Source organism: Scylla paramamosain, chromosome 16 (genome assembly GCF_035594125.1).
Source record: "Scylla paramamosain isolate STU-SP2022 chromosome 16, ASM3559412v1, whole genome shotgun sequence".
Taxonomy (NCBI): domain Eukaryota; kingdom Metazoa; phylum Arthropoda; class Malacostraca; order Decapoda; family Portunidae; genus Scylla; species Scylla paramamosain.
Window position 1 is genome coordinate 17,915,904 of NC_087166.1, and position 15,362 is coordinate 17,931,265.

At 37.8% G+C, this 15,362-nt stretch overlaps 1 protein-coding gene across 2 annotated transcripts in view; it reads left to right on the forward strand.

Annotated features, from left to right (window-relative positions):
* LOC135108118 (alpha-L-fucosidase-like) overlaps positions 1–15,362 on the forward strand; it is a 114,744-nt gene that overhangs the window by 15,438 nt on the left and 83,944 nt on the right. Inside the window, exon 2 of one of the 2 annotated variants that reach the window (XM_064018815.1) lies at positions 10,612–10,767. In XM_064018815.1, coding sequence (XP_063874885.1) covers positions 10,612–10,767 — 156 coding nt within the window. Of the gene's footprint in view, positions 1–10,608; positions 10,768–15,362 lie in introns of both variants that reach the window. The other variant, XM_064018814.1, reaches the window with a different exon arrangement.

Genomic DNA, 15,362 nt, shown 5'->3' on the forward strand with positions numbered 1-15,362 from the left:
AATAGAGGCGAGAAAAAGAAGAAAGTCTTGTGCAGCGAGGCCGCAGGAGGAGGGGAGGCATGCAGTTAGCAATATCAAAAGACCAGTTAGCATGAAAATAGCGATAGAAGACAGCTAGATATGCAACATTGCGGCGGTGAGAGAGAGGCTGAAGACAGTCAGTTAGAGGAGAGGAGTTGATGAGACGAAAAGCTTTTGATTCCACCCTGTCTAGAAGAGCAGTATGAGTGGAAACTCCTCAGACATGTGAAGCATACTCCATATATGGACGCATAAGGCCCTTGTACAGAGTTAGCAGCTGGGGGGATGAGAAAAACTGGCGGAGACGTCTCAGAACACCTAACTTCATAGAAGCTGCTTTAGCTAGAGATGAGATGTGAAGTTTCCAGTTCAGATTATAAGTAAAGGACAGACCAAGGATGTTCAGTGTAGAAGAGGGGGGACAGTTGAGTGTCATTGAAGAAGAGGGGATAGTTGTCTAGAAGGTTGTGTCGAGTTGATAGATGTAGGAATCGAGTTTTTGAGGCATTGAACAATACCAGGTTTGCTCTGCCCCAATCAGAAATTTTAGAAAGATCAGAAGTAAAGCGTTCTGTGGCTTCCCTGCGTGAAATGTTTAAATCCTGAAGGTTGGACGTCTATGAAAAGACGTGGAAAAGTGCAGGGTGGTATCATCAGCGTAGGAGTGGATAGCACAAGAAGTTTGGTTTAGAAGATCATTAATGAATAATAAGAAGAGATTGGGTGACAGGACAGAACCCTGAGGAACGGTCAGAAAGGAAACTTGAGATGGAGTTACAGAGAGAAGGATAGAAGCCGTAGGAGGGTAGTTTGGAAATCAAAGCTTTGTGCCAGACTCTTTCAAAAGCTTTTGATATGTCCAAGGCAACAGCAAAAGTTTCACCAAAATCTCTAAAATAGGATGACAAAGACTCAGTAAGGAAAGCCAGAAGATCACCAGTAGAACGGCCTTGACGGAACCCATACTGGCGATCAGATAGAAGGTTGTGAAGTGATAGATGTTTAAGAATCTTCCTGTTGAGGATAGATTCAAAAACTTTAGATATGCAGGAAATTAAAGCAATTGGACGGTAGTTTGAGGGATTAGAACGGTCATCTTTTTTAGGAACAGGCTGAATGCAGGCAAACTTCCAGCAAGAAGGAAAGGTAGATGTTGACACACAAAGTTGAAAGAGTTTGACCAGGTAAGGTGCAAGCACGGAGGCACAGTTTCGGAGAACAATAGGAGGGACCCCATCAGGTCCATAAGCCTTCCGAGGGTTTAGGCCAGCAAGGGCATGGAAAACATCATTGCGAAGATTTTTAATAGGTAGCATGAAGTAGTCAGAGGGTGGAGGAGAGGGAGGAACAAGCCCAGAATCATCAAAGGTAGAGTTTTTAGCAAAGGTTTGAGAGAAGAGTTCAACTTTAGAAATAGATGTGATAGCAGTGGTGCCATATGGTTGAAATAAAGGAGGGAAAGAAGAACAAACAAAGTTATTGAGAGATATTTTTGGCAAGATGCCAGAAGTCACGAGGGAAGTTAGATCTTGAAAGTTTCTGACACTTTCTGTTAATGAAAGAGTTTTTGGCTCGTTGGAGAACAGACTTGGCATGGTTCCGGGCAGAAATATAAAGTGCATGAGATTCTGGTGATGGAAGGCTTAAGTACCTTTTGTGGGTCACCTCTCTATCATGTATAGCACGAGAACAAGCTGTGTTAAACCAAGGTTTGGAAGGTTTAGGTCGAGAAAAAGAGTGAGGAATGTACACCTCCATGCCAGACATAATCACCTCTGTTATGCGCTCAGCACACAAAGACGGGTCTCTGACACGGAAGCAGTAGTCATTCCAAGGAAAATCGACATAATACCTCCTCAGGTCCCCCCTACTAGCAGAGGCAAAACGCCAGAGGCACCTTCGCTTAGGGGGATCCTGAGGAGGGATTGGAGCGATAGGACAAGATACAGAGATGAGATTGTGATCGAAGGAGCCCAACGGAGAAAAAAGGGTGGCAGTATAAGCAGAAGGATTAAAGATCAGGTAAAGGTCAAGAATGTTGGGCGTATCTCCAAGACGGTCAGGAATACGAGTAGGGTGTTGCATCAATTGCTCTAGGTCGTGCAGGATAGCAAAGTTGAAGGCTAGTTCACCAGGATGGTCAGTGAAGGGAGAGGAAAGCCAAAGCTGGTGGTGAACATTGAAGTCTCCAAGAATAGAGATCTCTGCAAAAGGGAAGAGGGTCAGAATGTGCACTTTGGAAGTTACGTAGTCAAAGAATTTCTTATAGTCAGAGGAGTTAGGTGAGAGGTATACAGCACAGATAAATTTAGTTTGAGAGTGACTCTGTAGTCGTAGCCAGATGGTTGAAAACTCAGAAGATTCAAGAGCGTGGGCACGAGAGCAGGTATGCTTCACACTGAAAGGCAAATAATCAAGAAAATTTATATAATGAGAGTGATAAGAGACAAAACACAGATGAATTTAATGAGAGCGTGTCAATGAAATCTTGGCAAGATGGTTGAAAATATACTTGGGAATATACATAGTTGCGTATAGTGAAGCCCTCGAGTGAAATTGAAGAAGGAGAAAGAGCTAACAAAAAAGTCTGTTGACGGAAGCTGTAGATACTTCGCCTTTAGTAGCGAATAGAGTTTGAAGTTTATAGAAAGAGAGATGACGTTCCTGTAAACCTAAACCTTAGACCTAAGCTACATTTGAGCATTTGAAGATTTACTTGTAGCCACTAACAAAATTACAAATAATAACAATAATAACAATAAAGAAAAGTTGCTAGCCTATTTAAAGCGTAAACTTTTTAGGCATAAAAAAAAAAGCTGAAGTAATTTGTACAAATATAATTGACAATTAAAATTTTAGGTCACTATGCGTATTTACATCAGTAATTATCTGCACATTATTTATAGGACTAGACAGAGAATGGGCCTAGAATGATAATGAACAATATCAATGTTGACAATTGGGCTATTTTGTACAGTATGTTGATTTAGTCTGCGTGGAAAAGCTGATTGCTGTATAGACGTAAAGAGCCTTTCCAGCTGTGCAAACAGCCGCAGTTGTCACACATTGATGTGACTCGTGCGATAACAAAGATTGGGGTATCGTGACAGAAGTGGACACATTGCATTGGCAGCGGACATCGTACCCGTGTGGCATGTTAGTAATTATTAAAGATTTTTTTTTTCAGTCTGTTTTTAAAAGATATTTAATGATGGTGAATTTGATTATGTTTATTATGTATTTCAAATTGATTAATGAATTAGAGGAATAGAGTCGGCGACAGGACAGAATCTTCAAGAACACCAATGATAACAGACTTAGGAGAAGAACAGTGACCGTCTACCATAGCAGCAATATAACAATCAGAAAGGAAACTAGAGATGAAGTTACAGAGAGAAGGATAGAAGTCATAAAAGGGTAGTTTAAAAAAATTAAGTTTTGTGCCAAACTCTATCAAAGTATTTTTGGTATGTTAAAGGCAATAACAAAAGTATCACCAATATCCCTAAAAGAGGATGAATAAGACTCAGTATGAAAAGTCAAATCAATAGAAGAGCGGCCTTGACGGAACCCATACTGGTGATCACAAGGTTATGAAGTGATATATGTTTAAGAATCTTCATGGGCATGGAAAACATCACTGTGAAGGATCTTAATGGGTAGCAGGAAATAAATTAAAGGGTGTAGGAGAGGGAGGAACAAGCCCTGAATCATCCAAAGGCATGACCTTTAGAAATAGGTGACCTGTTGTGGCACTAGGTTGAAATAAAGGAGGGAAAGCTAAAGAACAGAAAGTAGTGGATATGTTTATTGGGTAGGTGCCAGAAATCACAAAGGGAGTTAGATTTAAAAGATTTTGACATTATCTATTAATTAAGGAGGTTTTGGCTAGATGGAGAACATATAGTGCATTAAGTTCATGTGATGGAAAGTTTAAGTGTGGGACACCTCTCTATCATGTATTGCACGAGAGCAGGCTGTGTTGAACCAAGGTCTGGAAGGTTTTTAGGTCTAGAGAAAGAGTTAGGAACGTACACCTCCATGTCAGACATTATCACATCTATTAGGCACTCAGCACACAGAGACGGGTATCTTGCACGGAAGCAGTAGTCATTCAAAGGAAAATCAAAGTAACACATCATTAGGTCCTTCCCAATTAGCTGAGGCAAAACGCCAGAGGCACCTCCGCTTTCAGTGATCCTGAAGAACTGGACCGATAGAACAAAATACAAATATGACGTTGTGATCGGAGGAGCCCAACAGAGAAGACAGATTGATAGCATAAGCAGAAGGATTAGAGTTTAGGAAAAGGTCAAGAATGTTGAGCGTATCCTAAAAACAGTGAGAAATGCGAGTAGGGTGTTGCATCCTCCAATTAAAATAACGGAGGATAGCAAAGTCAGAGACTAGTTCACTAGAATGGTGAATAGAAGGAGAGGAAATCCAAAGCTGGTGGTAAACAGTGAAGTTGCCAAGAATGAAAATCTCCACAAAAGGGAAGAGAGTGAGGACGTGGTCCGCTCTGGAAGATAAGAGCTCAACATTTTTTTTTATAGTCAGAAGAGTTAGATGAGAGATATACAGCACAGGGTAAATTTAGTTTGATAGTGACTCGTAGGAAGTTGGTGGAAAATCCGGAAGATTCAAGAGTGTGGACACGAGAACAAGTTACGTCGTTGCGCACCTAGACGCAACATCCAGCTTTAGATTGAAAATGAGGATAGAAAATGTAGGAGGGAACAGAAAAGGGGCTAGTGTCAGTTATCTCAGACAATTGTGTTTCGCTGAGGTTAATAAGATCAGATTTAGTAGAGGAGAGGTGGTATCCTTCAGATTGAAAATTGGATCTAATGCCACGAATATTGCATAAGTTAATGACAAAAAAAAAAAAATATCAATTTCTGGAGATCTCCATTTTTACACACTTTATTCTTCTATACAACATACAGGAAATAATGTTGGAGATTATGTCCAACGTTCTCAACTTCCTCCTAATATCTAATTTCAGAGAATGTCACTTTCGGAAGGTTTTTATTTCCACGTCTCTCTCTCTCTCTCTCTCTCTCTCTCTCTCTCTCTCTCTCTCTCTCTCTCTCTCTCTCTCTCTCTCTCTCTCTCTCTCTCTCTCTCGAAAATATATATATATATATATATATATATATATATATATATATATATATATATATATATATATATATATATATATATATATATATATATATATGTGTGTGTGAGTGGCACAAGCTCATCAAATAGAAAAAAAAAAAATATGGATATTTGAACATGGAGTGTATTTATCTGTGTAAGGCACACAAATTAATAAGTGAAGCCAAAACAAATATGTAAATGCACACGCACAAAAAAAAAATCCTAGAAAATACCATAAGGCACAAGATTAATAATAAGGAGAATGTGAAATATGTGTACATATATAGGGACAAATGTGTAAGTGTGCGTAATGGGAGAACGCACACAAAAGAAAAGACTATGACATAATAACAAGAATGTAGAAAAACAAATCAGAAAATATCACAAAATGCAATGATAATAAGAATAACAATGAGAAATACGTAGATATGGATGTATTGTGGATCATCGTAAGACACACGAGACGATACAGTACAAGGACATAATAATATAAACAATCAAAAATATTATGAAAATATCCCTCCTGCAGGATAAAAATAAATATCACTACAGAACACCACAAAAAACAGTAATCAATTCAATCCTAACATGAGGCATGAAAATAATAATCCCTCCCAGGGGCACAACAAAATAGATAATTCCTTGGGACAGCAGAGAGAGAGAGAGAGAGAGAGAGAGAGAGAGAGAGAGAGAGAGAGAGAGAGAGAGAGAGAGAGAGAGAGAGAGAGAGAGAGAGAGAGAGAGAGAGAGAGAGAGAGAGAGAGAGAGAGAATACATGATAAATATAAAAAGGGGTCCCAAAAAGTTTTTTTTTCTTCTTTTTTACATAGCCCTACTACGGAGATGATAGGAATGTGTAGGGGCAGGATGAACAAAAGTATAAGAGACAGGTGGAGAATGAAGCATTGATGAAGCAGAAAAAGAGGAGGTGGGGACCTAAGCCTTCTTCACGCTGTCAAGATGGACAAATATTTGGATTTGGATATTTGGATTTGGATAAAAAAAAAATTTAATTAATTACCATAAAGGTTCTCTGTAATGAGAAAAGTGCCTGGAAGTTTAGGTTCTAATTTAGACTGACGCAGAGGTAAGGCCTTAAAGACAGTTTCATCAATACCAAGGGACACAGGCGTGGCTGTACTCCCGATTAATCATTTCCGCGCGTGAAGCCTGTAGTCTTTCTTGCACAGACGCATGGATAGTCTAAACGTGCCGATATGAGAATGAGCATAGTCATAAGCAGAATACATTGGCACACGTGGGGCTACTAGAATGTCGTAAGGGAGACGTTTCTCTTCACCAAACACAAAATAGTGAGGAGTCTTTCCCGTAGACGAATCCACAGAACCATTAATGGAAGCAGCGGAAGCCAATCTTCCCATGACTCATGAGGTTTACCTGAAACATGCAAAAGGATCTCCAAAATGTTTCTATTAGTCCGTTCCACAAGTCCATTATAAGCTGGATGGTGAGCAGTAATAAAGCACTGAGAAATTCTATAATACTGGCAAATGGTATTAAGTACCTCATTCTTAAACTCTGACCCCATTATCAGAAAACAAAACAAAACAAAAGGTGTAGTAAATGGGCAAAGGAGGTGGGACACTAAAGCATAAGCCACAACTGTAACTGATTTGTTGGGCAAAGGTGCAACAATAACAAAGCGACTGAAATGATCAACACAAACTAGAACATAAGAAGATTCTTGGTGACTGCGAGGTAATTGCAGAAAGTCCATAGGTCCAACAGCATCAAAAGGACCAGCAGGAGTCGGATATTCAAGCATAGGAGCTGTGTGAGTTTGTACACAAGAAAGACATTGCGCTACATTATTTGCGATGTCATGGCTCATCATAGGAAAGTAATAAGGCTGCCACAGAGCGTTGTAGGGGCCCAGGGGTTGACAAAGGCATAGGCTCAGGGAACACCAGAACACACACACACGCAGCATATACACCAGACAGGTAAAACAGGCACACGGTTACTGCAAGACTTCTGCAACATTCGCGGTCTAAGATCTAATGTTCAACCTGTAGAACACCACCTCTCCTCTTCTAAACCTCATCTTCTTTTCCTCACTGAAACTCAGGTGTCTGAGGCAACTGACAGTAGCTCCTTTTATTTTCCCTCCTACTTTCTCTATCCTCATTTTCGATCCAAAGCTGGATGCTGCGTTTATGTGCGCAATGACTTAACCTGCTCTCGTGCCCACGCTCTTGAATCTTCCGAGTGTTCCACCATCTGGCTACGACTACAGTGTCACTCTCAAACTAAATTTATCTGTGCTGTATACCTCTCACCTAACTCCTCTGACTATAAGAAATTCTTTGACTACTTAACTTCCAAAGTGGAGCACATTCTGACTCTCTTCCCTTTTGCAGAGATCTCCATTCTTGGAGACTTCAATATTCACCACCAGCTTTGGCTTTCCTCTCCCTTCACTGACCTTCCTGGTGAACTAGCCTGCTATGCTATTCTCCACAACCTAGAGCAATTGGTGCAACACCCTACTCGTATTCCTGACCGTCTTGGAGATATGCCCAACATTCTTGACCTTTTCCTGATCTCTAATTCTTCTGCTTATGCTGCCACCCTTTCTTCTCTGTTGGGCTCCTCCGATCACAATCTCATATCTGTATCTTGTCCTATCGCTCCAATCCCTCCTCAGGATCCCCTTAAGAGAAAGTGCCTAGGGCGTTTAGCCTCTCCTAGTTGGGAGGACCTGAGGAGGTATTATGTCGATTTTCCTTGGAATGACTACTGCTTCCATGTCAGAGAGCCGTCTTTGTGTGCTGAGCGCATAACAGAGGTGATAGTGTCTGGCATGGAAGCATACATTCCTCATTCTTTTCTCCTCCTAAACCTTCTAAACCTTGGTTTAACACAGCTTGTTCTCGTGCTATACATGATAGAGAGGTGACCCACAAAAGGTACTTAAGCCTTCCATCACCAGAATCTCATGCACTTTATATTTCTGCCCGGAACCTGCTAAGTCTGTTCTCCAACTAGCCAAAAACTCCATTAAGAGAAAGTGTCAAAACCTTTCAAGATCTAACTCCCCTCGTGACTTATGGCATCTAGCCAAAAATATTTCCAATAACTTTGCTTCTTCTTCACTCCCTCCTCTGTTTCAACCAGATGGCACCACTGCTATCACATCTATTTCTAAAGCTGAACTCTTCGCTCAAACCTTTGCTAAAAACTCTACCTTGGACGATTCTGGGCTTGTTACTTCCTCTCTTCCACACTCTGACTACTTCATGCCACCTATCATGCTTATGGACCTGATGGGGTCCCTCCTATTGTTCTCCGAAACTGTGCCTCCGTGCTTGCACCTTGCCTAGTGAAACTCTTTCAGCTCTGTCTGTCAACATCTACCTTTCCTTCTTGCTGGAAGTTTGCCTACATTCAACCTGTTCCTAAAAAGGGTGACCGTTCTAATCCCTCAAACTACGGTCCTATTGTTTTAATTTCCTGCCTATCTAAAGTTTCTTTAAACATTCTTTAAACATTTTTAAACATCTGTCACTTCACAAGCTGATCTTCACAAATCTGATCGCCAGTATGGGTTCCGTCAAGGCCGCTCTACTGGTGATCTTCTGGCTTTCCTTACTGAGTCTTGATCATCCTCTTTTAGAGATTTTGGTGAAACTTTTGCTGTTGCCTTGAACATATCAAAAGCTTTTGATAGAGTCTAGCACAAAGCTTTGATTTCCAAACTACCCTTCTACGGCTTCTATCTTTCTCTCTGTAACTTCATCTCAAGTTTCCTTTTTGACCGTTCTATTGCTGCTGTGGTAGACGGTCACTGTTCTTCTCCTAAATTTATTAACAGTGGTGTTCCTCAGGGTTCTGTCCTGTCATCCACTCTCTTATTATTTACTAATGATCTTCTAAACCAAACTTCTTGTCCTATCCACTCCTACGCTGATGATACCACCCTGCACTTTTCCACGTCTTTTCATAGACGTCCAACCCTGCAGGAGGTAAACATTTCACGCAGGGAAGCCACAGAACGCTTGATTTTTGATCTTTCTAAAATTTTTGATTGGGGCAGAGCAAACTTGGTATTGTTCATTGCCTCAAAAACTCAATTCCTCCATCTATCACCTCGACACAACCTTCCAGACAACTATCCCCTCTTCTTCAATGACACTCAACTGTCCCCCTCTTTTACACTGAACATCCTCGGTCTATCCATTACTTATAATCTGAGCAGGAAACTTCACATCTCATCTCTAGCTAAAACAGCTTCTATGAAGTTAGGTGTTCTGAGACGTCTCCGCCAGTTTTTCTAACCCCCCAGCTGCTAACTCTGTACAAGGGCCTTATCCGTCCATGTATGGAGTATGCTTCACATGTCTGGGGGGCTTCCACTCATACTGCTCTTCTAGACAGGGTGGAATCAAAAGCTTTTCGTCTCATCATCTCCTCTCCCCTAACTGACTGTCTTCAGCCTCTCTCTCACCGCCGCAGTGTTGCATCTCTAGCTGCCTTCTACCGCTATTTTCATGCTAACTGCTCCTCTGATCCTGCTAACTTTATGCCTCCCCTCCTCCCGCGACCTCGCTGCATAAGACTTTCTTCTTTCTCTTACTCCTATTCTGTCCACCTCTCTAACGCAAGAGTTAACCAGTATTCTCAATCATTCATCCCTTTCTCTGGTAAACTCTGGAACTCGTTGCCTGCTTCTGTATTTCCACCTTCCTATGACTTGAATTCCTTCAAGAGGAAGGTTTCAAGAAACTTCTTCAATTTTTTACTACGGCTTTGAACCTTTTTTCTGGGACTGGCATCTCAGTGGGCTTTTTTTATTATTATTTTTTTATTGGATTTGTATTGCCCTTGGCCAGTGTACCTCCTATATAAAAAAAAATATATATATATATATATATATATATATATATATATATATATATATATATATATATATATATATATATATATATATTATATATATATATATATATATATATATATATATATATATATATATATATATATATATATATATATATATATATATATATATATATATATATATATATATATATATATATATATATATATAATATATATATATATATATATATATATATATATATATATATATATATATATATATATATATATATATATATATATATATATATATATATATATATATATATATATATATATATATATATATATATATATATATATATATATATATATATATAGTAGATATATATATATATATATATATATATATATATATATATATATATATATATATATATATATATATATATATATATATATATATATATATATATATATATATATATATCCCAGTCAACTGATCATCCAGTGCTTTAGTATTCCAATAATATTGAGTGTCTGTACTTATAATGTACTTTAACATGCTATATAATTATCATATTCGGTTTCCCCAAGCAGACGGCAGCTTCGGGGAGTATCAACCAACGTGGGAATCGCTGGACTCTCGGCCACTGCCTGACTGGTATGACAGGGCAAAAATTGGAGTTTTCCTTCACTGGGGAGTGTTCTCTGTACCATCCTTCGGTTCTGAATGGTTCTGGATGTACTGGCAAGGTATGTGGCTGAAAGAAATAAATAGATCATGAGATTCATGTAACACTTGTCACTCACTTAACTCAATGATCTCGAATGTTTCCCTGAAATTCAACTCTGAGACACACACACACACACACACACACACACACACATATATGTATATATATATATATATATATATATATATATATATATATATATATATATATATATATATATATATATATATATATATATATATATATATATATATATATATATATATATATATATATATATATAAATATACAATCTACATAAAATTGTAGTGTAAGTGAAGAGAAAGTGTTGAAATATTTTTTGCTTTGTCATAAATGTCACGGAGAGATTTACAGTAGTTAATATTGTCAGATTTCTTATTGGTGAGTTTTTTTTTTTTTTTTTATCTCTCTCCTTTTCTGCGAGCTGTTCTTTATATATATATATATGTGTGTGTGTGTGTGTGTGTGTGTGTGTGTGTGTGTGTGTGTGTGTGTGTGTGTGTGTGTGTGTGTGTGTGTGTGTGTGTGTGTGTGTGTGTGTGTGTGTGTGATCCTACTCTACCTTTTATAAACTCTGTTCCGAGCTTCAGTTTTTGAGCTAGTAATTCATCTAATTTCCACAACATCACCCTCTGTCAGTTTTCATCCTTCGATCAGAGAGTGCACACCAGGTCTGTTCCATTTAGCTACTCACTTATTTATTCCACTTCTTGTTACTCATATTCATAACATATGCCGGCTTTTATTTACTTTTATTATTGTGCCCCTTATGGTTTAGCTGTCTAGCTGTCTAGCTGTCTTCTACCGCTATTTTCATGCTAACTGCTCTTCTGATCTTGCTAACTGCATGCCTCCCCTCCTCCCGCGGCCTCGCTGCACAAGACTTTCTTCTTTCTCTCACCCCTATTCTGTCCACCTCTCTAACGCAAGAGTTAACCAGTATTTTCAGTCATTCATCCCTTTCTCTGGTAAACTCTGAAACTCCCTGCCTGCTTCTGTATTTCCACCTTCCTAGACTTGAATTCCTTCAAGAGGGAGGTTTCAAGACACTTATTCATCAATTTTTGACCACTGCTTTGACCCTTTTATGGGACTGGCATTTCAGTGGGCATATTTTTTTATTGGATTTTTGTTGCCCTTGGCCAGTGCCCTTCCAACATAAAAAAAAAAAATAAATAAAAAAAAGTGTCTTTGCTCCTATTTTTCAAAATGGATCTTTTTAGTGATGCAGTAAATGAAATTATGTATTTTAGCCTGAAGATGACTTTTTGTGAAGGTGAAACATTGCATGAAATAAAGTAAAGTAAAGAAAAAAACTGGATGTTTTCCCTGTTCATCACCGCTGTCTTCTTGACAGCTTGTTTTGCAGTGAAACTTCAAAGTTTACTTCAACTTTTTTTTATTTTGTCACTTGCTGTTTCGCCTCTTTCTGCAGGCATCCTTAGGCTAAAAACAATAAAACACTAAGTAAATGTAAAAAAAAATGCGTGTAGTGCCATGTGATATGAATATTATAGAACTTTTACATTGTGTTTTATCGTTTATTTACTCTTAAGATGCTTGCATGAAGAGGCGAAACGTAGCAATTGACAAATATTAAAGTTGAAGAAAACATCGTAGTTTTCCTGCAAAACAATCTCTCTCTCTCTCTCTCTCTCTCTCTCTCTCTCTCTCTCTCTCTCTCTCTCTCTCTCTCTCTCTCTCTCTCTCTCTCTCTCTCTCTCTCTCTCTCTCTCTCTCTCTCTCTCTATATATATATATATATATATATATATATATATATATATATATATATATATATATATATATACATACATATTATTACAATAATGTGTGTTGTTTTTGTATTACCATTAATATGTTCACAAGTTGAATATCGTAATACGATAAAATAAAAATAATGATTTAGATTTGTGGCACTATACAGCTATATATATATATATATATATATATATATATATATATATATATATATATATATATATATATATATATATATATATATATATATATATATATATATATATATATATATATATATATTTTTTTTTTTTTTTATTCACATTTTGTAATAGTCGGTCACATTTCTGATGGTCAGTCCCAATCCACATGGATACAGTGTCGTTGCCTGCAAATGTCAAGTTCACACGAAACACATGAAAACCACGATTGCCGTGGAATCGTCGTCATCTGTTTTCAACATTATGATACCTTTACTGTTTCATATATAAAAAAAAAATAAATAAAATAGAAACAAAAAATAGAAAAAAAACAATAGATGATAACATTTCTCCAAGAAGAATGTTATTTAATTTCACACGAAGTACATGAAGTGCTAAGTGCCGTGAGATTTTCGCCTTCTGTCATCAATAGTATAATCTATTCTGTATTCTACATAAGAAATGTAATATTAAATTAAAAACGATGCCTAAGACCATAAATTATATTCTATTTTACACATTGATCAATTTGGTCAAGATGCAAGGAATGCTTTCTTAGTGAATGTTAAAAAATTGGTATTTCCTCAAATTGATCGTGTTGCTTTTTGCAGAGACTTTAGTCGGCAACATTTCAGTCATTATACTACTACATTATGGAAAACAAACACCTAAATACAAGGTGTACAAATATGGCCAGCAAAAGCTTAACTCGCTTATATTCCGGAGAATAATATAAGAAGCAAATGCAAAGAAATAGGATAATGCACCCAGCATCTGGTTTCACGAACGAGAGTCACATTGTATCTACATTAACACATCATGAATATCATTTAGCAAGTATAGAATGTTCTCTAACACTCTCTGAGCCACAGCGCTTTAGTACTGTCACCATTATTAAACATGCCTTATATGATTAAGTATATTTTTATTTAACTCTAGAGACAATTCACGACATTGTAACAATCCAGTAACGTAAGTCTTAAGGTGCAGTGGGAAGAAAAATGTACAGCATAGCCCACATGAAATTTGATCAATGCTAGATATTACCTCGGGACTTTTATTTTTAACACCCCTTACAATAAATCCTAAAGCACTGTACGACTCAAGTTTTCGCCATTATAGTACTTTATTTTCTCTGACGGAGATCGGAGCTAACCGCAACATAAGGATTGTTTACAGTTTTATCTCATCAAAGTTCCATTCGTTATTGTGTACCTCTTATGTGAGTTACCTCCTCAAGGACTAGGGAGGACGAAATGAAGGATAAATTAGATCAATCTAGAAAGGTAACTAGCTCGGCGAAGGCGAGGAATAACGTAAGTGTTTACTACACGAATTGTATAACTATTTTGAATAAAATAGACTTCCTTAGAGGAATGGCGTGTGTAGAGAAACATGATATCATTACTTTAACAGAAATTTGGTTAGATATGTCAGGAAAAATATTTAATCCAGAGGTTAAGATAGATGGTTATACACCATTCTATAAAGACACGGAAAACAGGAGAGGAGGAGGTGTCGCGCTATACGTTAGGGACACATTACAGTGTTGCATTAACATTAGAATTAAAACAAATAGCAAAACATAGTCGATATGGGTAGATATTAAGGAAGGATCATAGGCAGTATTACTGGGAGTAGTGTACAGGCCACCGGACATTACAAAGGAAATGAACACCTCACTTTGGCAGGAAATAAATAGAACAGGTAGGTACATTCAGGTATGTGTGGTAGGAGATTTTAGGTTTAGTAACATCGACAGGAAGCAGAGGAATTTCATAAGGTAATCCAGGTTTTTTTTTTTTTTTTTAAACAGGCAATCGTAGAACCCATAAGAGGAAACAATATTCTACATTTAATTGTAACTAACAAGGAGGAAACAGTCACGCAGGTATATGTTGGAGGATAGCTAACAGTGACCATTGGAAAATTAGGTAAACATTAAAATGGGAGAAAACTTTTAGAACTAAAAAACAATAGTAAAAATACCTGACTTTAGGACAGCAGATTTTGAGGGATTAAAAAGGTATCTCAAAGGAGATGACTGGCAACGGACTCGAGGTCAGGTCCAGGACGTACTTGGGAGAAATAAGGCATGATGATGGAGGTGATGTGAGGTGTAAGGGTGTAAGGCAAGAGAAGGAAAGAAGTGTCCGGAAGTGTCGGAGGAGGGAGAGAAGGGGAGGTAGGTGTGAGTATGTTGAAGGGTCAGTTCATGCTGAGATAGGAGAGGTGAGGTCGAGGCGAGTAGTTGAGGGAGTGGGAAGGATAGAAGGAGCCGGGATGATAGGATTGGGTGAAGTAAACGTAGATGAGTTGTATAAATATTTCATAGATAAACTGCATACAGGGCAGTTAGCAAACATCCAGTATAGAGCAATAAAATCACAGAAAAACTACTCTGCATGGATGACTGTTAGGTTAAAAGACAATATAGGACGGAAGAAAAATTTATAAGAGACTAAAGGCGGATAAATGGGCTAAAAAGTTCAAGACACCAAGACGAGATGAAATATTTCCCAGAGTACCTAAGGAATGCGAAGAAGTGAGTCGTTAGTTTCTGTCTTTAGGAAATCACTTGAGTCAGGTGAGGTACCAGTAATGTGGAGTCAGGCGAATGACCCATCTTTTAAGAAAGGAGATAAAACTTTAA